The sequence below is a fragment of the Gekko japonicus genome, unplaced genomic scaffold, assembly GCF_001447785.1.
Source record: "Gekko japonicus isolate JY-2015 unplaced genomic scaffold, Gekko_japonicus_V1.1 scaffold248, whole genome shotgun sequence".
Taxonomy (NCBI): Eukaryota; Metazoa; Chordata; class Lepidosauria; order Squamata; family Gekkonidae; genus Gekko; species Gekko japonicus.
Window position 1 is genome coordinate 687,505 of NW_015169782.1, and position 22,559 is coordinate 710,063.

General features: G+C 48.2%; 1 protein-coding gene across 1 annotated transcript in view; it reads right to left on the reverse strand.

Annotated features, from left to right (window-relative positions):
* The window catches only part of PLCB3 (phospholipase C beta 3), a 76,805-nt gene that overhangs the window by 16,622 nt on the left and 37,624 nt on the right, over positions 1-22,559 (reverse strand). The window contains exons 13-22 of the mRNA XM_015416808.1: positions 21,733-21,817; positions 16,718-16,901; positions 15,380-15,487; positions 12,788-12,852; positions 8,137-8,233; positions 7,264-7,348; positions 5,961-6,085; positions 3,339-3,493; positions 2,281-2,442; positions 1,661-1,760 (exon numbers count right to left, since the gene is read on the reverse strand). Coding sequence (XP_015272294.1) covers positions 1,661-1,760; positions 2,281-2,442; positions 3,339-3,493; positions 5,961-6,085; positions 7,264-7,348; positions 8,137-8,233; positions 12,788-12,852; positions 15,380-15,487; positions 16,718-16,901; positions 21,733-21,817 — 1,166 coding nt within the window. The remainder of the gene's footprint in view (positions 1-1,660; positions 1,761-2,280; positions 2,443-3,338; positions 3,494-5,960; positions 6,086-7,263; positions 7,349-8,136; positions 8,234-12,787; positions 12,853-15,379; positions 15,488-16,717; positions 16,902-21,732; positions 21,818-22,559) is intronic.

Sequence of the window (22,559 nt, forward strand, 5' to 3'; positions counted from 1 at the left end):
AATACTTCATGGTGGTGGGGGTGGGGGTGAAAAGTGCCGTCAAGTCACAGCTGACTTATGGTGACCCCAGTGGGGTTTCCAAGGCAAGCGACATTCATAGGTGGTTTGCCATTGGCTGCCTCTGTGTCACATGACCCTGGTATTACTTGGAGGTCAGCCCTGGAAAGCCTGATCTTGTCAGATCTCAGAAGCTAAGCAGGGTCGGCCCTGGCTAGTATTTGGATGGACAACCTCCAAAAAATACCGGGGGGGGGGAGGGAGGTATTTGTGAATTTCCTACATTGAGCAGGGGGCTGTACTAGATGACCCTGGACGTCCCTTCCAACTCTATGATTCTACCCCTGAAACGTCTCTCGCCTTAAAAACAAGGCTACTCACCACCTAGTGGTGCATAACGCTAAAAGAGCGAGGACTTCTGGCTGCCAGACAATCTTAGGATCTCCTGGCTATACTACACACACCGCCAATTCATTTCTTGGAGATCTCCCACCCAGTTACTAGCCAGGGCCAACCCTGCTTAGTTTCAGAGATCGGGCTAGCCTGGGCTATCCGGGCTGGGTTAATAATTCTTCATGCATCGGGCAAATTGAGCCCGAGCCCACAAAAAGAATGCAAGCTATTGTGAGAGCCAGTGTGGTGTAGTGGTTGGAGTGTTGGACTAGAATCTGGGAGATCTGGGGTCAAACCTCACTCTACCAGGGCACCATTTTCTTGGTGCTCAGGCTGGAATTTCCCTGCTAAAGATCAGCAGCTTTTAGTATTATGCTCCCATTGAGGATGTGTGGTGTGGTGGTTAGAGTGCTAGACTGGCATCAGGGAGAGTCAGGATTGAATCCCCACTCTGCCAAGGAAGCTTGCTGCACAGGCTTGGGCCAGTCGCATGCTCTCAGCCTCACGGGGTTGTTGTGTGCATAAAATGGAGGGGAGAAGGACAATGTACGCAGCTTTCAATAGGAGGAGGAGGAGGAGGAGGTGGTGGAGATTGGATTTATACCCTGCCCTTCACTCGGGAGTCTCAGAGTGGCTTATAATCTCCTTTCCCTTCCTCTCCCCACAACAGACACCCTGTGAGGTAGGTGGGGCTGAGAGAGCTCTGAGAGAACTGTGACTGACCCAAGGTCACCCAGCTGGCTGCATGTGGAGGAGTGGGGAATCAAACCCGGTTCTCCAGATGAGAGTCTGCCGCTCTTAACCACTACACCAAACTGGCTGTCTCACTGCGGAGAAAGGTAGAGTATTAAAACGTACATAAAATAAAACAGCACCACCCAAGAGCTTTACCAAAAACAAGCCAACCTGTCTCTGCCCCAAGAGCCTTACAATCAAATATTTAACGTAAAGGACACAGAGGGAGCAGTGAACCAGGGGAAGAATCGGCATTCATTCCAAATCACTCAGACTTTAATTTCGGATGGGGGCTATGAGTCTTTCAAGGGCCTTAAGGATTATTTGATGGAAGATTTTCAAAGCTTGTGAGCACAAGTATTCTGGGTCAACCGAGCCAACCGATGCCCAGGGAAACATTCTGGTAAGGCCCCAGCATCCCCCGATGGTGCAAAGAACTGTCCTGTTGCAATGCATCGTGGGACACAGCACAAGATGGGAACTCAACAAGCATGCTGACAAGTGGGGGAGGGGGGAGAGATGTGGCACACCTCACCTGAGCGGATGGCAGAGACTGGCAGTATCCTGTGCCCCACAAACTTGCCCCCTTCTTCAAAGACGGCTATGCGGAGGGAGGCCAGTGTAGGAAGCACCACCTGAAGGTGAAAATGAAGAGTGGGCTGTTGTTTTGGTTGTGTGGGGAGGGAGAGAGAGTGATCTGGCAACGCTACAGCTTTTCCACACTGGTCATCTTGTGAAGTTACCACATCAAAATAGTTGGAAATCAGTCTGAGCAGCACTTTTAAGGTAAGAAAGAGTTCTTGGATGGGAGCGTTTGCCCTATTTAACTGTAGATTTTAAGAATTTATACGCACTACAAATATAGTGGTTTCTACTGTTTGTTGCCACGAAGAATCCTGAAAATTGCAGTTTGGTGAAGTGATGACAACCTAATTAGGAACCCTAACTCTCCTCACAGGACGAATGTCCCCAGAGTTTCTTAGATAAAGAGGACAACTATTAACACACATCATGGTGTAAATACGCCTCCTTGTGAAGGAAACTTACCTCAACACCTACTCAGAAGGCACCCTATTAGGCCGGCTCATATTTGGGAGCCAAGCTCTGGAAACAAAGCGTTTCCCCATCACGGTCTCAGGCCCCTGACTCGCTCACCTTGTGGAAAACAAAAGGCTCTTCATCCCACACTGGGTTGAAGGAATTCCCCTGCGACGTCCGCGTGCGGAATTTGCGCTTGGTGTCCACCGGCAGCCCAAACATGTCCACTTCGACATAGATCCCCACTCGCTTGTCAGACAAGAATTGCCCTGAGATTATCTGGGGGGACAAAATGCCAGAGGGACGGGGAACAATGTTTAAATTTGTATCAAGAGCTGTTTTCTAACCTTTGTCAATTTGGGTTTTGATTGCACTATTTAAAGTTATTGCTTTAACCCATTTTATTGCGCCTGAGAATGGCCAAAGTGCCGTATAAATTGTTTAAAGGAACATGGCACTTGCCTACCTGGAACACCCCCCACCCCAGTTCAGCTTCAAACCCTCACCCTACCCAAACAAACAACAGAATTGTAATGTATTCAAAGCTGCCTTGAATGCAATGTGTGAAACATCTAACTGAATTGTAATGTTGAGCTTCGTCCTGGGCTAGGATCCAAATACATCCAATAGAATCACTAGCCCAGGAAGTAACAAGCCAATCACTTCAAGCAAGCTCCCTGAGCGGGAACAAATGTGATTGGACATTATCTCGGCAACCTCATAGTGGGTGTGCCTATATTAGCCGGGAATGTTTAAAAGCAGGACAGCTGCAATGTGAAAGCTGTTCTGGCTATCAGATGTTGATCCGTGTTGGAGTTGTGTTCGAGTTGAAGAATAAAGTTGTGTTCTTGCTGAATCACTCTCCGACTGCTTTGTTAAGCGAGCGACTTAACAAGAATGCCTGTGAAAGACTCTGTGGATCTACTCTATGGCATTCTGCACATGTTCAGAAGCAGCCTTCCCCAACCTGCCTGCTGCCACAGAATACAAAAAAAGCAACCCGAGCAGGTAGCAATTCATTTGTCTCAACTCCCTCTTCTCTTTCCCAGCTGTCAAATTTTAGACTGCGGACTAGCAGGGCACAGGAACCCTCTTTTTTATTGTTTATGTCATTTTTAAAGAGCCCTGCTCCCAAGCACCCTCCGCCCACGGCATCCCCGTCCCCTCTGGCAAACCTTCACTTTGACGGTGTTGGCTACGATGCCATCGACAATGTCTTCGGTGAAGGGGTCAAAGGGCTTGTCCTGGCGCCGCATGAACTCTGGCTTCAGCAAGTACCCGCTTCGGCGGTTGTATTCGAAGATGCCCAGATTCAGCTGCATTGGCAAGTCTGGGCAAGCAGAGACGGAATGAGAGAACGCAAGCTGGGGGATGATGTACGTGCAGCTGAAAGCCTGGACAGTCCGTAGCAGTAGAAAAGAGCAAGAGTCCGGTGGCACCTTAAAGACTAACAAAATATGTGGCAGGGGAGGAGCTTTCGTGCGTCACGGCCAGTGTTCCCTCTAAGCTGAGTTCGTGTGAGCTAGCTCACGAGTTTTTTAGCCTCCGGCTCACACATTTTTGTCTCGGCTCAGGAAGGATGGCTCCAGAGCAAACAAATTTATGCAGTAGCCAAATTGCTCGCTCACAACTTTAATGCCAGTAGCCCACAAGGTACATTTTTTGCTCACAAGACTCCACAGCTTAGAGGGATCATTGGTCACGGCTCACTTCTTCAGATGGGCAGTGACTCACGAAAGCTCCCCCCCTGCCACGTGTTTTGTTAGTCTTTAAGGGGCTACCGGACTCTTGCTCTTTTCTACTGCCAAAGACTGGACTGGACTACTTCAAAGTGCTGATAGGATAATGCTATTTCAAACCTCCCTGTAAGCAGAAGGCTAGCACAGCAGTGTAAGGACAAGCCTGCAAGCTTTCCCCACTGGTATGTGCATGTGTTAAATGCTGGCAAGTCACTTCCGACTTACGGCATCCCTATGAATTAATGACCGACACATCATTCTGCCGTCAGCAGCCTTGCTTGGGTCTTGCAAACTGAGGGCCTTTGTGGCTTCCTGGACTGAATCAATCCTGTTCATGTCAGGCCCTCCTCTTTTCCTGCTGCCTTCAACTTTGCTTAGCATCAGGGCCCCTTTTGTAGAAAAAGCCCAGCAGGAACTCATTAGCATAATAGGCCACACCCAACACCAGAAACTCATTAGCATATTAGGCCACGCCCCTGCCAGCACAGCTCATTAGCACATTAAGAACATAAGAACATAAGAGACGCCAATGTTGGATCAGGCCAAAGGCCCATCCAGTCCAACACTCTGTTTCACACAGTGGCCAGAAATACCAATGCCATCAGGAGGTCCAGCAGTGGGGCCAGGACATTAGAAGCCCTCCCACTGTTGATCCCCCCCCCCAAGCACCAAGAAGACAGAGCATCACTTGCCCCAGAGCCCCTAGCTATACCTTGTGGCTAATAGCCACTGATGGACCTCTGCTCCATATGCTTATCTAATTCCCTTTTGAAGCCGTCCATGCTTGTAGCACCCACCACTTCCTGTGGCATTAGGACGCACCCCCATGTTACCAGAAGCGTGGTCATCCAGCCACACCCACCTTTCCCTTCTTATTCTGTTTACCTTGTTTGTTGTCAAAACTCAGGGCCTTTTTTTGTAGCAGGAACTCCTTTGCATGTTAGGCCACACACCCCTAATGTAGCCAATCCGAATGAGTTCCTGCTGTTGGGTGTGGCCTATTATGCGAATGAGTTTCTGCTGGGCGTGGCCAACTTGGGAGCCAGCCGGAACTCCGTTCCTGTGCGTTCCTGCCCCAAAATAGCCCTGCTTAGCATTACTACTCTTTCCATTCATTCAGAAATGGTATTTTATTTATTTATTTATTTATTTGACTTATATCCCGCCCTTCCTCATGGGCTCAGAATGGCTAACAGGAGGCAATTGCCATACATAACAATAAAAACCAGATAAAACAATCAATTACAGTTACATTTAAAATCGGTGCTCACAAAACAACATCCAAGATGGGGTCTCCAATACAATGTTTCAAAAACTCTACTAGCTCTACTTGATCAGTCTGCGCTATGTCCGTTCTTCAGTTCCAGGACCGGCTCATATTGCCAAAATTGGCAGCGCGATGATGGCACAGTGATGGTGGCGGCTCCTACTCAAAAGCCTGGCGGAAGAGCTCCGTCTTGCAGGCCCTGCGGAACTGCATAAGGGCCTGCATATTTTTTACCGGCAGTCTGAAACGCTGCAGTGCATTCTACCTCCGCATTCCGCACCACGTGTAATGACAATCACTGCATGCCAACAAATCACAACCAACTCACGGCGCCTCTGGGACCGCAGGGTTTTCGAGGCAGGAGATGAGCAGAGGTCGTTTGCGTCCCTCTGCGCAGCAACCCTAACCTTCCCTGGCAATCTCCCATCCAAGTACTAACTGTGGCTGACTCTGCTTATCTTCCAAGCTCTGACATTTGGCAGACTGGGCCAAATGTGCTTCTGTCTCAACCCAGTACCATCATCGCCATCCTTGCAGGGTACAGAAGCCTCCACCCCCAACATGAGTCAGAGAAAGCCAACAGCCTCGAGCCGGATTGCACAGTATTACTTAGGCTTACCACAGCAAACACAGTTCAGAAGCTGTGTGCAACAGCTTGCCAGGAGCTCAGTACACCTGTGTTTGTTGCCTGCTTAGGACCACAAAATACCAGGGGCAGGAAACAAGTATCATAAGAAGCAAAACGTCGCTAGCCCTCATTAGCGAAGGAAGAGAACAAAGGCGACACTCACCAAGAGACTGGAAGTTGAGCGCCACCAATTGGCAGCCGGCATTCCAGAAGACCTGAGGCATGTAGTTGGAAGAATCCACCCGGGTCCCTTTAGGGTATATCCGGCTGAGTTGCTTCTTGTTGTATCTGGGATGGGGTGTGTGTGTCAAGGCAGCAAACACGATGAGGGGCTACAGTTCCGCAGATGCATATGGGAGTGTACGGAGTCCCGCGGCACACTGCATTGGTCAGGCCACACCTGGAGGACTGTGCGCATTTCTGGAGGCCTCACTTCCAAAAGGATGTGGACAGAATGGAGCGGGTGCAGAGGAGAGCGACGAGGATGATCGGGGGCCTGGAGACCGAGCCCTAAGAGGAAAGGCTGAGGGACTGGGGAACATCCAGTCTGGAGAAGAGGAGGTTAAGGGGGGACATGATGGCTCTCTGGCTCTCTAAGTATTTGAAGGGCTGCCACTTAGAGGAGGGCAGGGAGCTGTTCCTCTTGGCAGCAGAGGGCAGGAAGGTACCAGCTGGATATTAGGGAAAAGTTTTTGACAGTAAGAGTTGTGCAGCAGTGGAATCAGTTGCCTAGGGAGGTGGAGAGCTTCCCCCCCCCCCCGGCCGTATTTAAGCAGCAGCTGGAAAAACACTTGTCAGGGATGCTCTAGGCTGAACCTGCATTGAGTAGAGGATTGGATTGATGGCCTCTGTGTGACCCCTTCCAACTCTGTGATTCTCTGCTTCTATGAGGGGCTTCTATCTGGGGGAAAGGCTGGCAATACTGTGGGGACTAAGCAGGCCCACAGAGCCCAAGACTTTCGGGATATAAACTTCCAGGAGTCAACGCTCCCTTCGCTGGAGAGCTTTGACTCCCAAAAGCTCATCTTCCAAAAATCTCGCTGGTCTCCGAAGTCCCAGTGGACTCCAATCGACTTGAGCCCTTCAGTTGTACTGAAAGCAACAAACGGGGGGAAGAACTGGGAAAGCTGCTGTCAGGAGACAGCACTGGCTCCATGAGAGCTGTGGCCCTGGCCTACCTTCTTTCCTTCTAGTGATTTTAAATCATCCCTGGTGCACCAGGTGCTGACAGCTGAGAGCCGCCCACAGCTGAGAGCCACCCAGATGCTTGGCTGACATCTGGATCGACAGTGTAAGTCACATACACTCCCTCCCCCCCAACTTGCACTCTTCAGTTGTTGACCCACTGGCTTGTTATTCCCAAGAAGCTGACACGAAGTAAAGCAAAGGGGCCCAAGAGCACTGGAAGTCTGTCACGTGAAATGGTTGCCATTCCCGTTCCCACATCTCTACACCAAGCAGGATACTCAACAAACTCCATGGGGCTGTTGGTTAGCTGCTCCAGGCCTCTGGTCTCCACAAACGAAGACATCTCGTAGGATTTGTTGCGTTCTTGGTGGAGAGGGAAGGAAAAACAAATTTATTTATTTGATTTATATACTGGCCTCCCCATACGGGCTCAAGGCGCTGTACAACAATTAAAATAATACAATTAAAACAGCATTAAAATAACAATTTGCACAGAATAGTATCCTAAAATACCATGTAAAAGTGAAGAGATCAGATGTTAAAATTAAATCCGGTGTCTAATCAAATGTCTAATCAGATCCAGGCCACTGGTGGGTGATTGGCCAGAAGCTGGTGGAAGAGCTCCGTCTTGCAGGCCCTGCGGAACTGCAATAAGTCCCGCAAGGCCCTGATCTCCTAGGGGAGCTTACTCCACCAGGTGGGGGCCAGGGCTAAAAAGGCCCTGGCCAAGGCTAATCAGACATCCCTGAGACTGGAGACCAACAAGAGATGTTGATTTGTGGACCTCAGAGTAGGACATGAACATTCTGTGTCAGATGTAGTCTCCAATCCTTTGCCTATTACCAGTCCCTCCCTCTTTCTTCCTTTGTCTCTTCATGGCATATCTATTTTTAGTATGGCAGTATTAAAGCCAATACAGGTTTGAAGTGTCAAAGCTTCCCTCCCAGAGTATTGTGGGAATTGTAGTTTGGCGAGTGCACAGAGAATGCTCCTTTTGACGCTGCAAAAATTTCCTTCACAGAACTACAATCTCTGGGGAAGAGGAAGTGACTTTAAACCTGTCTGAGGCAGAATCAGCTTAAACTGCCATCCAGACATCGAACTCTGTCTCTGTTTACACGAGACACCCCCACTTTCCTTCCCCTACTTACTGCTGGCCACCTCAAAGGATTTGAACTTGACGGGTTCGATGTAGTTCACCAACGTGGACATCTCCTCTGTGGCGATGGCCTCGCTACTGGCAGTGCCCTGACACGCACCGGGGAAGGGGGAGGAGAAGAAAGAGTGGGAGGTCAGACAGACTGGCAAGGCAAAAGAACATTTGGAGAACAGACAAGTAATCACACAGAGGGCAATTTTAAAAGTTATCACAGTCATCAGTATCAGAAACTTGAAAAAAGTAAGAATGCTTTGAGTGGCACCACCTCAGAAACTGCATTTCAAAAATGTAGGCCTCTCTCTGACCTGTATATGTACACAAGGAGTCATGTCCCCTATGTATTCCCTGCGGAGGTAAAGCCAGGGCCGTCCAGGGAGGGGACAAAGTGCCAGAGAGCCCCCAGTAATGCCAGAGAGCCCCCCCATGTGTAAGACCCACTTACAAGCAAAAGACCACCTCTTGCTTGTTGAAATGTGGCTCCGATACACAAACACGACTAACCTGCAGCCCAAAAGGTTAACATTTATGACAAAATTCAAGTACACTGGGATGCGTTCTTGAGAAACAGAAGATTGCAAAGAATGTCATATGCAAGGTTTATAACCCTCTGAGATTAGAGCTGAGCAAAAATAAGAGGAAAAACGGAAAGATATCCATAGACTCTGAAACCAGGTAGCTGTTAACACAGTCTGAAAACAGCTCAAAAGTATGAAACAAATGGATAACAGGAACAGGAGAAACAGAATTCAAATAAGGGGAATCCCCAACAAAGTTGAAAGAAATAACTTTAAACAGTTTGTTTAAAGTGTCTTCTAGACTAGCACTGAGGCCCAGATCAGCTGATATATTTAGTGATATAGTGTATTTTGTCAATTCTGCAGTCACAAAACTGAGGCAATCAGAGGTGATGTATTTCAAAAAGAGATCACTATCTATGTTTCACAGCTTTCAAATGAAGAATGTAAAGAAAAGGCCTACCTGAATTTTTGTTTTAGCAGACTTACCACTAGGGATAGGCACCAACTGATTCACGAGCCAAAATTCGGGCCGAACTTAGGCCGGTTTGGTGCTCTGGAACCGATGTTCAGGGAAGGGGCATTCCCTGAACCAGGGCCATTCCCTGAACCACTTTTAGCCAGTTCGGCTGTTCGGGGCCAGCCGTTTAACCCTTTGTTCCCCCCCCCAAAGTGGCAAGGAGCAAAACTGAAGGTTTAAATGGATGCTAGCCACTAAAACCTAACAGCTGAGCTGCACAGGGTCCACTGCTCAGCTATTAGGTTTAAATGGCTGGTAGCCATTTAACCCTTCAGTTTTGCTTCCTGCCCCTTCAAGGGGGGGAGCAAAACCAAAGGGTTAAATTAAGCCCCTTCCCAAACGACCCTGCCCCCTTTCTCTCAGCCATGGAAAGGGGGAAAGGAAGTCTTTTCCCTGGCGATCCCCTCCCCTTTTCTTCTGGCTGCAGTGAGGAGAAAGGGGGAACCATACTTGCCAGACCAGTACAGGTTCATGTAGGGCGCATTCAGTTTGGTTCAGGGTTCAGTTCATGGTCCGCTGCAAAACCTGAACCGAACTGCCATTTTAGGTTCATGCCCATCCCTACTTAATGCCCACAGTATTAAAGATAATATTTTGCTGTTGCTGAGATGAAGTAGAAAAGTCTTATACAAACGTGCCCTCTTCAGACTCACATTTTAAGATAACTGAAAGAGGATGGGTGTTCAAATCAAGAACAAGCACGCTTTCAAACAGGCCTCTAGAGATAGCTGAGGTATTCATCGTGTTTCAAATAAATTACTAGTTGTACAGAGATGGAAGTGGATAGAAATCAGTAGCACAGATAATACTGAAGACAGTACTGGAAAGGACTTCAGCATTAATATGGTCATTATAGGAGAAATTTGAAATGCGTTACTCTTATCGCTACTAGAATTGAGTACAAGTCAAATTGGACAGTACTGATATTTATGAAAAAAGTTAAATTGTTTAAAGTTTAACATCTCAAGGGGCTAAATAATTCTGTTGAAAAGATCTTCCAATGTCTTACCTTCTTGCAGGAAACACATATTAAAGATTAGCAGAATTATTTCAAGTGTAAAATATAATCCATGTATTATTGCCACTTTGGAGGGATGGGGGTAAATGTAAGAGTCCATTATGTCCCTTGGGGTCTTCTTGAATCTCCTTTGGATGGAATGATGTCTTTTCTTTACAAGAAGATACTGTTTTATGGACAGAGTTTCTCGTACGGAGGTGAAGAAAGTGGTTTGCATTGTATAAATTAAGAAGTAAATTGAAGTGGTAACATACTGCATGGGTTTCAATATCTACAGCTTAGATACTATGTATTTATTCTAAGCAATATAAAATTGCACATAATGACAACTAATTTTCAAGTTTTTATTGGAAACAAGAGGAAACAAAGAATTACCGTCACAAATTTATGAACTGCTTTTATTTTAGAGAGACCGTTTAGGAAAGAATTTTCAGAATTAGGTGGGGGAAAGTGTTGCATTGATGCATATCAGAGGATATTTGTTCCATTTTACACAAGTATCAATTTGCAAAAATTTAAAAGCTAATCACTGTAAATTAAAGTACTTATGGCATCCCACCATATAAGATTAATAAAATATATCTGGGTTAACTAAGATAGAAATAAAAGTCAATTTTTCCCACATTTGGTGAAACTGTCCTAGTACACAACTTTTGGAGAGAAGCAATTGTGTATTTGATTAGGGATAGGATTCATTATAGTTTACCATATCATCCCTTATACAGTTTGCTTGGCTATTTAGACAGCTCTGTGGGGGGAAAAAACATTAGGAAGTATTTGTTAACAACATCAGATATTCTAATAGCTGAGAACTAGTGTCAACGGAGGAACTCATTAGCATAATAGGCCACACCCCTGACAGCACAGCTCATTAGCATATTAGGTCACACCCCATGTCTTCCCTTGGCTTGCCCGGGCACCCCGACAGGCCAGGGAAGGCACGAGGAGGCATTTAAATGCCTCCCCGATCCTTCCATCGGCCTCTCTGGCCCGCCCACCTCGGAGTCGCGGGGGAGGGGAGATCCGCTCCTTCAGGCCTTTCCTCTGTAGCCTGGCACACAGAGGTTTTGGCTGTAGTGGGCGTGGCCAACTCTGAAGCCAGCCGAAACTCCGTTCCTGTGTGTTCCTGCCCAAAAATAGCCCTGAGTGTCAACAAAGCTATTATCGTTAAAAAGCTAGTTGGGTCAAAGCATGGAAAAGAACAAAATGGGGCTCACAGCTGCAGAATCTTCTACAGGCTTGGCCACCATTTATACTTTTTGTGAAATGATATTATCTAAGGAGCCTTTTCACTTGATCTGAATTAGGGTTTTAATGATGGCATTTTTTTGTCCTGTCCTAGATAGCCCAGGCTACCCTGATCTCATCACATCTCAGAAGGTAAGCAGTCAGCCTTGGTTACTATTGGGATGGGAGACGACCACGGAAAGCCCAGGGTTGCTATGCAGAGGCAGGCAATGGCAAACCACCTCTGAACATCTCTTGCCTTGAAAACCCTGCAGGGTCTCAATAAATCGGTTGCAACTTGATGGGGGGGGGGAATCTAAGTTTTGAGGGGGGAAACAGGCAAAACATCTTCTGAATAACTCATCGACACTCAGGGATTCCTCAGAAAAGACATTTATCGCAAGCAGAAGAGCTACAACTTTTGTACATATATAGCTCTAGTTAATAACTAGGAGTAAACTTGCCTGTGGTGACCAAGAGTTTTTTTTCCAGGTAACCAAGCAAATATGCTTTTCTAAACTAGGAAATGCCTGTTTCCCCCACCCCTACCTCAAGCTGTCAAATAACAAGGACAGAATGTGTCAACAGGAACCCTATCACAGCTTTATTTAGGACTGCACCTGGTTAAGTTCAGTAGCCATCCTGAAGAGTGATTTTAAATTCTGGTGTTATGTTTTTAATGTATTTTATTTGCTGTGTTTTACCTATGTTTGCAAGCTGCCTTGACCTCCATAAAGAAGAAAGGCAGCCCGTAAATTTTTTCAATAAACAAGAGAAATAAATAGTTGGTAACATCTCTCTGCTTAATTACAAGGCTGTAACAGCTGCATGCATGGTCACGAAACGTGGAAAATCATTGTGTGCTTAATATCCCAGCATTCAATACAGAAACTGTTACTGTGCACAACCTTGGAAACTCCCCAGAATGTCAGCTTTCAAAATTTTAACTTGTCGTCTTCCCTCAGGAACTGAAGTTGCTTATATGGGGCTCCCACACTGCGAAGAAGCTGGTAACAAACTATACGCAACAACGCAGCACAGGACTGCCACTGAAAATGGCAGCCCCGTGTTGTCCTTCCCTTCCTCTCTTGTAATGGAAACGCATGTTGAGATGACACCACAGTTCCCTTCTCCCAAGATACAGGCAATTGGCCAGGGGAGGGGGGTGGGAATGCATGGTCAGATAACATGTCACTATTACAGGGGAAGCACATGGAAAACTCAACACGGAGCTGCCATTTTCTGTGGCAGCCCCTCTGTTTGTCCTGGCAGCTGGTCCTGTCCCAAGGCCTGGTCAACATAACAGTATGTATTCCCTGAGGCTCTGGGATACAAGTCAAAATAAGTCACCTTACATAGATACCTCATCTGTTGTGGGCTTCTTCAGTTCTTGCTGCTCCTCCTCTTCTTCACTCTCAGCTTCACGATCTGGAGACAATGAGAAGGGAAGAGGTTAAGGTTGCAGTTTCAAAGGGAAACATCATTCCTAATCCTAAAGGGCAACAACGCAGGGCTTAAAGACTTCCTCTCTCCACAGGGAATCATGGGAATTTTAACAGTATGAAACAGAGAATTCTAGGGGCTAGCCTACACCCGGAGCTGCCAGGCCACACCCTGGGAGGATTTTGGGGGTAGGGACAGGTGCACTAGCATGACACCAGCGTGCAACATCACTTCCAGTGACTACCAGAAGGGATGTCATGACATCTGGGTTGAGGACACTCGATAAAGGTAAAGGTTTCCCTTGCTCGAGAGCCAGCCGAATCCGACTCTAGGGGGCAGTGCTCATCTCTGTTTCCAAGCCGAAGAGCCAGCACTGTCCAAAGACTTCTCCATGGTCGTGTGGCCGGCATGACTAAATGCCGAGGCACATGGAATACTGTTACCTTCCCACCAAAGCTGTACCTATTTATCTACTTGCAATTTCTTGCGTTCGAACTGCTAGGTTGGCAGGAGCTGGGGCCAGAGACGGGAGCTCACTCTGTCACATGGCACTCGGGTCTTGAACTGCCAAGCTACTGACCTTCCGGTCTGCAACTCAGCATCTTAACCTCTGAACCACCGTGACCCCCTAGCATTCACCAAAACACTTTGGGTAAACTATAGTTTTTGGCAAATCCCAGAGCGATGGCCGTGATGACATGACATCAAATAGCACTGTCATTTTTTTTATGGTTCAGCTCCTCCTCTAGAGTTTCTGCAATTAAATCTCCAAATAGGAAGTTGATGCATCTTGTCTCTAGGGCACATCCATGTTAATGCACGTGCATGAACCCTGAGGTGCGTGGCCCAACACTTCCCACGTACTACAGCTACTTGGGTGTTCCTTAATACGTCAGTAAAGGGTTGTAGGATCAGGGCTCTTTTTAATAGGCCACACCCCTGCCAGTACAGCTCATTAGCACATTAGGACGCACCCCCATGTTGCCAGAAGTGTGGTTATCCAGCCACACCCACCTTTTGCTTCTTATTCTGTTTACCTTGTTTGTTGTCAAAACCCAGGGCTTTTTTTGTAGCAGGAACTCCTTTGCATGTTAGGCCACACACCCCTAATGTAGCCAATCCTAATGAGTTTCTGCTGTTGGGTGTGCCCTATTATGCTAATGAGTTCCTGCTGGGCGTGGCCAACTTGGGAGCCAGCCGGAACTCCGTTCCTGTGCGTTCCTGCCCAAAAACAGCCCTGTGTAGGATAATGTCTTTCTAGTACATTTTTTAACCAAATAAGACCCACCCTCATGGCTCAGTGGACGTTAGGGCTGCTGCAGACAACACCAACACAGCAGATGGCATGCAACCTTCAGCCACAGGCCATGGTGATAGACAGGCCTTTGACCTACGGTCCTTGGTAGGAGTGTAAGGGTATTTATTTATTCACTTTTCAAATTTATATTCCACCCTCCCTGCGAATAGGCTCAGGGTGGATCACAACAAATAATTAGACCATTCGGCATCACAGAAAACACAAAAATAAATAGTTAATTAAAACACATTAGAGCAAAACATTAAAAACCAATTGCACCAATGGTTGCACAGCCGCCAATACTGGTGCCGCTGGACTCTTCAGCTTGTTTAATCTGGGCCGCGTGGAAGTGGTGTCTTCAGCAGGGGAGGCTGATCTTTTTTACTGGATGCCCACCGCCTCAGACAAAGGTCTGGCGGAACACCTCTGTTATACAGGCCCTGCGGAACAGTTGGAGGTCCCCGCAAGGCCCTGATCTCTTTTGGGAGCATGTTCCACCAGGCCGGGGCCAGGGCAGAGAAAGCCCTGGTCCTGGTCAAGGCTAAACTGACGTCTCTCGGGCCGGGGACAGCCAGCAGATCTTGATCGGCAGAACGCAAGGCTCTCGGGGCACATATGGGGAGAGGCAGTCCCTTAGGTTATGTCAGTTTCAAAGCGCGCCCTTATTTTCATCTGTGAAACCCTGGAGGGTATTCGAGACTACTGACGACCACAACGGAGGTCAACGGAGCGCATCCTGGTGGCCAGTACAACATCGAGCGGCTGAGGCGGATGGTGACGGGGGTGGAACCGGAAGGCGCGGCAAAACGTGGAAGCGCAGGCGCAGTGGAGCCAAACATGGACAGAGCTGAAGCCGGAATGGACACAGGACCGCGCACTAAGAACGGACCGCCGGAAAAAGAAGCCACCACGATCCATCTCTGACATCAGACAGAAAAACGCCGACCCGAAGACCACCGGGAAGACCTCATAAGAAGACCTCGCAAGAAAGAAGCCGAGCCAGAGAAACAGCAATGCCCACCTCCAGGGTGCCGGTAGGCAGCCCCTCCCCACCCACTATGTGGCCGTAGTTAGGGATAGCAACATTAGAAACCCCTGTAAACCGCCCAGAGACCCTCCGGGGTCAGGGCGGTATAGAAGTCGAAGCTATGAATAAATAAATAAATAAAACAACAGCTCCTTCATTTCTGCCTCTCTCCTGCCAAGCAAACCTACCGATAGACTTGCGGGGTTCAACCAGCTTAGGTATTCGCTCAGATGATTTCTCCTCGCCGTTGGTCATAATTGGCGAAAGGGGTTCTTGCTGTTCTGCCAGAGGAGAACCTGGAGAGGGGGGGAAAGAACGTGAAAAAAGAAAAATGACAGTTCTTGGTATACAAAGGGGGGGACGACAGCAAGATTCAAGCCCAGTAGCACCTAGAGACCAACGAGATCTTCAGGGTATAAGTTTTTCAAGAGTCAAAGCTCCCTTCATCCTTTAAGAGTATGGGAAAACAGGACTCTTCCCACCAACACAGGGCTCTTTCCCATGGTACTCTTCCTTGACTACAAGTGTGGAACTCAGCGTCCTGATAACTGTGTGTGCTTGTTTTTATAACCAGGTTTCTAGCCTTCGTGACTTTAACAAGACGGCCTATTTCACATACAGATTTTTAGCATTCAGATTTTCATAAGGGAAAGGGGAGGGGAGGGGGGGTGCTGGGCAGATGTAAGGGAACCGTCGCTGGTCTCAACCAAAGGCCTGGCGGAACATCTCTGCCTTGCATGCCCTGCACAATGTAGTCCTTACCCCTCTCTCAATGGTTAGCGGAAGCAAAGGTCGATTCGGGGGGGATCGCGGGGGATCGCAGTTCCCCCGGGTGAGGTACGGGGGGCGGGGCACATGACGAAGCCCCACCCCCTGCTTCCGGCTGCCCCGCTTCCGGCCCTCATTCAGCCAGGAGGAGGCAGGAGAAGAGGGAGGGGAAGTTGCTTCCTCCCTGCCTCTCCCCACACCTGCCTGCCTGGGGCCAGGGAGGGCCTTGGCGGGGCTTTTGGGGGTGGAGCCTGAGTGGTGGGTTTAGATTCAGAGGAATTAGCTGTGTTAGTCTGTTGCTGCAAAATAGTCCAAGAGTTCAAATAGCACCTTTAAGATTAACCTTTAAGACTAAGACTAACTGAGTGGTGGGTGTGGCCTTATGACACACTTCCGGTGATGTCAGGGTGTGTGGCATATGCTAATGAGTTCCCCTAGCTCTTTTTCTACGAAACGACCCCTGAGCGGAAGCAAAAGTTGTACAACACGCACACTTGGGCCCACTTCAGAGGAGAGCTGAGCTGGTCTGCCGTAGAAGAACTACAATCCAGTCCAGCAGCATCTTAGAGAGCAGCAAGATATTTCAGCTATAAGCAATTGCGAGTCAACACTCCCTTCGTCAGATACACTGGTATCTTGTTTTTGAGCTGTATAGCAAGTCTACGCTGTCGGAATCATCTTTCAAGAGCGACGGGTCTTGTCTAGAGAAAAGGAGTCACACAGAAGGAGAGATATGCGAGAAGGATCAACACACACACCCAGTGGGGGAGACCCTGGCTCAGCCACGCTTGAGGTATCACTGTAGGAGCTGGGTGTCTGTTCCAGCACCCGCTTCCGCACGCTGCCCTCGGAGATCTTGCTGTGTGGGCGACGCTTCTTGTTCTTCACCAAGATCCGGCCCATCAACTCCTGGGGACTTGGCAAGGCTACACCGGGCTGTAACTGCAAGTGGAGAAGAAAGGAAAAGCTTCATTAGGCGGGTAAAGATCCATGCAATAGTGACTGCCTTTGGGAGGCTAAGAGGTACCTGGGGCCCTCTGTGATATTTTGGATCCCTTTCCTGAATTTTCAGCATTTTTAACCATATCTGAGAGTTCACACAGCATAGTGGAAAAGAGAAGGAGCCAGATGTCTCGCGGGGCAGTTTGGGGAAAGCCACGCTGCTATAGCCTCAGCTCTCCCTTCTGCAGCATGGTAATACTGAGCACATAGAAGAAGAGGAGATTGGATTTATACCCCGTCCTTCTCTACCCAAGGGCGTCTCAGAGCAGCTTACAAACTCCTTTCCCTTCCCCTCCCCACAACAGGCACCCTGTGAGGTAGATGGGGCTGAGAGAGCTCTGACAGAAACTGCTCTTTTTCAAGGACAGCTGTGCCAGAACTATGGCTTGCCCAAGGTCATCCAGCAGGTGCAAGGGGAGGAGTGGGGAATCAAACCCAGTTCTCCCAGATTAGAGTCCGCACACTTAACCACTTCACCAAACTGGCACGCACTTAACCACTACACCAAACCTACCTTACAGGGGTGTTAGAGAGAGCAGATCAGGAGGAACACCACTGCCACTTTTCCCAGTTTGGTGTAGTGACCAAGAGCGAGAACTCTAATCTGGGAGAACTGGGTTTGATTCCCCACTCCTCCACATGCAGCTGCTGGTGTGACCTTGGGTCAGTCATAAATTCTCTCGGAGCTGTTCTCTCAATGGCAGTTCTTGAGAGAGCTCTCTCAGTCCCACCTACCTCACAGGGTGTCCGCTGTGGGGAGGGGAAGGGATTGTACACCGCTGTGAGACTCCTTCAGGTAGTGAAGGGCGAGTATAAATCTAATCTCCTCCTCTTTTCTTCCTATCTCAGGTATACATCTTTGGCTCATGCCAAAGGGGAAGAAACAAAGGGCTCTTGGCCCTTGGGTCTCGGCCTGCAGCTTGGGCCCTGCAGTATGGACAACTGGCCTGCTAAATCCCGGACCACGCACAGGATATAGTTTACTCCTGTTCTCTCTTTTTTATGTGTACTCCTGTTGTCTCTTTTTTAATGCATAAAGTGCATTTCTTTTACTGTGCCCAATTATATTTTTATTAGTTATAAGCTGCTTTGGGTCCCGACAGTGAGAAAAGCTGCCAATACTCTAACTTTTAAGCATCACAACCAAAAATTGTACGTTAAGTGCTCTGAAATCTGAAAATGCTATGCAAATGCTAAGTATTAGTATGCAGAGTCTAGATCGTTTATCTATGGAGGACACAAAACACACACACATCCAAGGTGACATTCTGCCCAGCTGCACGGTAAGGATGCAAGGTTTTGTTTATATATTTAAAACATTAGCTGCCTTTCTACCTTGCCGCACTCAAGGCAGCTTACAATATAAATAAAACAACAGTTCTAAAACACGTTAAGAGATGACAGTTTAAAATCTCGGTGAGGACTGCCAATGAAAACTAAATCAGTCAAATGCAATCCTAAATAAAACTGTCTTCAGGAAAGTTGTTCCAGCTTTCCAAAACTCTGACTAAGGAGAACCAAGGCATTTTTGGATACACGACAAGCACTCGGGTGCTACTTTGCTTAAATTATCTCCCTAACCTAGATGGGTCTGCAAGCAGACGTACTAGGGAGCATGGCTAAGGAAACAGGGCTTCTTCTTTCAGCAAAGTCAAGGCTCTGGAACTCCCTGCCACTGGAGTTCTGCCTTGCTCTGCTTGCTGGCTTTTAGGGGTGAAAGATTTATACGATCTGAAGAGAAACCAGAATATAGCATCGCTGGCCTTTTGGTAAATGGTTCTTACAGTTCTTGTTCACAGGACCTTGGAGACTGATAGAACGATGTATATTTTTCCTGCTGGCAAGTGGTTTTCAGCATTTTGCCCCTAACAAAGGCTTACATGTGAAGCCTTAGCTTTTTTACAAACAGACCTACAGAAGCACTTTGGGTAAAAGGTAGAGCTATACATGTTTAATAAAATACCCTCAGGTAACCATGTGTTGATGAATTATCTCCTGTAAGGAAGCATACTCACCTTGAAGATTTCTCCCGTGTGTCAACTTCACCCTGGCTCTGACTTTTATATGCTGCACTCTAGTGAATCTAGAAGCTTTTCTCTCCAGTTTACTTTCCTTCCCACCCATCCGATACCACTGAATCCTGGCTATGTGGTCCTTAGGGGAATATTACACCCCCACAAGAAAATATCTAATGCAAAGCCTTCCAGAAAACCCATCCAAAAAACCCCCCCCCCCCCCCCCCATGGGAGAAAGAACAGGAGGAACTGTGGTTTCCTACCTAGGTAGTGCTTACTACTAGATGGGTAGGTAACGCGAGATAAAATTCTCTTAAGATGCTCCATGATGGCAGTGTTGAAAATAGCTGGATTTAAGGGGAAGATACCAGAACAAGCACAAATTGGAGGTGTCACAATGATAACATGGTCATTTTAAAAACATGGATGGAGGCACCTGACGATCGCTCTGGAACTGGAACTGGCTGCCTTTTTGCTAAACTGAAAGTGTGTTTTGTAAGCTGTTTGAGACAAAACTGCAATTTGTGCTATTTATTTCTGGCATTTTTCACGGACTGCCTTGTTATGCTGTCATGCCCAGATTGGGTAGTATCAGAGTATCAGGACTCAAGAGGCTCTTGGCATGGAGAGCACTTTGCAGAAAACAGCTCCTCCTCCTTTGGAGGGTTGTAAGCGGAGGCTAGATGGCCATCTTGACAGCCGTGCCGGTTCTATGACTCACTATGAATTTAAGCAGATCGTGAGAGGGAGGACAGGAAGGGCTAAAGCCAGTGCTCAGCTCTCGTGGCCCTGTCTCACACACCCAGGGTAATGCCGATCGCCACTTTGGGGTCAGGAAGGAATGTTCATCCAGGCCAGACTGGCTTTTTGCCTTCTTCTGGACATAAAATCAGGGGCCACTGGAGGAGTTTGAGGAGGAGATATCTGTGAATTTCCTGCAGGGGGTTGGGCTAGATGGCCCTTGGGGTACTTTCATCGGTTTCTATGTTTCTCCTCCTTAGGGGTTTATGTACACTATCCAGATTTACTCTACTCGGTCAATTCTTCAACTGTCAGGAGGAGACCTCACACCCAGCTCCAAGTGGATCATGGACTCTTTTGACAGGATCTTGTTTTTGCTCTGTGCTCTGTAGTGTTATGTAACGTGACACACCTTTTGCCTGAGGAAACTGGGCCTTCTAGATGCTCCACAGTAGCAGAAGGGGAAGGAGGGAAACAGCTGTCTGTAGCTCTGGGTGCGTTTATTTAATTCATCTGTACTCCTCCCTTTCTCCCCAGTGAGGACCCAAAGCAGCTCATGTCACTCTCCTCTCCTCCATTTTCTCCTCACAACAACCCTGTGCGGTAGGTTAAGGCTGAGAATTTGTGACTAGCCTCAAGATCACCCAGTGGACTTCTGTGGTACAACTCAGGATTCCAACTTGGGTTTCCCAGATACCAGACTAACGCTCTTAACCACTACACCAACTCTGCGCCAGCTAAATGGGCCACTTCATGCATCTGTGAAGGGGACTCTGGCTCACAAAAGCTTATTGGATAATAGACTCATAGACTTGGAAGGGATCTTCAGGGTCATCTAGTCCAACCCCCTGCACAATGCAGGAAATCCACAAATATCTCCCCCGCACACACCCTGAGTGACCCCTGCTCTATGCCCAGAAAGGGGGGGGGGAGGGACAAAACCCCTCGAGGATCCCCAGCCTAGCTGGCCTGGAGAACAACAGCTTCCTGACCCCCAAAGCGGCAAGCAGCATTTCCCTGGGAATGTAAGAAAACGCTACAAGAGCTAAGCTCTGATGCAACCCTCCCTTCTTGTGATCTGCCTAAGTTCGCAGGATCAGCAGTGCTGTCAGATGGCCACCTAGCCTCTGTCTGAAAACCTCCAAAGAAGGAGAGCCCACCACCTCCTGAGGAAGCCTGTTCCACTGAGGAACCGCTCTGTCAGGAAGTTCTTCCTCATGTTTAGCCGAAAACAGGGGTCATTTCGAAGAAAAAGAGGTGCAGGAGCTCATTAGCATAACTTATTTGCATAACTTATTTGCATATGCCACACCCCCTGACATCACCGGAAGTGTGTCAGAAGGCAACACCCACCGCTCAGGCTCCACTGGACTGTTTTGGATTGCTAGCTATTGGAGGGGTGGGGAAGGTGCAGATCTGTCCTCACAGAGGAGGGAGAGCTTGTACCTAAATAAAACTTGGTCTTAAAGGTGCCACTGGACTGTTTTGGACGGGGGGGGGGCAGGGGGAGCTCTGCAACTTACCTGGCTGCTTCTTGCTCTGACTGAGGGCTGCTGGGAGCAGGGGGTGGGGCTGGTTGCATGTGCCCACCCCCTGGGCTCTTGACTGCCGGAGCTCCGCTCCTTTGCGCTCCTGCAGGAAATGACCCCTGCCCGAAATCTCTTTTTGAGTCAACCCATTGGTTTAATATTTATATTTATTTATTTATCACATTTATACCCCACCCTGCCAGCCGAGGGAGATTGTTAAACCTTTAAGGTGCCTCAAAGACTCTTGTTGCTTTGCTTTGTTATGGTCTCTTACCAACACAGTGAACTTCATCAAGTCCAACGTGTGCTCCCTTACTAGATAATTCAGATTATAAAAGCATGCGGTTTGACTGTTGGACGGAAATCAAAAGCCCTAAAAGCGGAAGAGGTCCACACACATCTGCGCAGTAATGTGCAGAACTGGGTGAAAAATAAAATGATTTTTTAAAGTACTTTGCAAAGAAATGCCTGGGTTGTGGGACACACCGGATATTTTTCCAAGGGATCAATGAGCAGAGCATCCCCAAAGGTGTTTCGGCAATACTCCGCCATCTTTGCCTGCTGCTTTGCCCTAGGAAAGAAGACACAGAGGGAGGATTACCCGGGATCGATGCTCCCTCTAAGCTGCGGAGTCTTGTGAGCAAAAATTCTCCTTTGTGAGCTACTGGCATTAAAGTTGTGAGTGGATGATTTGGCTACTGCATTAAATTAGTTTGCTTTGGAGCCGTTCTTCCTGAGCTAAGACAAAAATGAGTGAGCTGGAGGCTAAAAAAGTAGCTTAGAGGAAACACTGCCAGGGATGCAGGCCTCCATCTTCTCCCAGTTACATGGGACTAGGAGATGATGGCATGGAAGAGAAAGGGCATCAAAACACAAATTGCTGCAAAGTTCTTACAGTGAAAAAGATGGACAGTAATAGACTATAAACAAGGGGGGGACCCGCGATACTCGCGGGAGAGGGGGAACTCCACAACTATGAGGAAGAGGAGGAAGCAGCAGGAGGAGGTAAGTTCCCCCCCTATCCCGCCGGTTCTCCTATCTCCTCCACCCCCATCCACCCCCTGGCTCAATTACCCCCCTGCCCTGGAGCGCCCCCCCTCCAGAGGCCAGGTCTACCCACCCCTTCCCACTACAGTGGTAGACCTGGCCTCCGAAGTCCAGGTCTACCCACACCTTCCTACAACAGTGGTAGACCTGGCCTCCGAACTCCGCAGGCCAGGTCTACCCACCCATTCCCACTACAGTGGTAGACCTGGCCTCCGAACTCCGCAGGCCAGGTCTACTCACTTCTTCCCACTACAGTGGTAGACCTG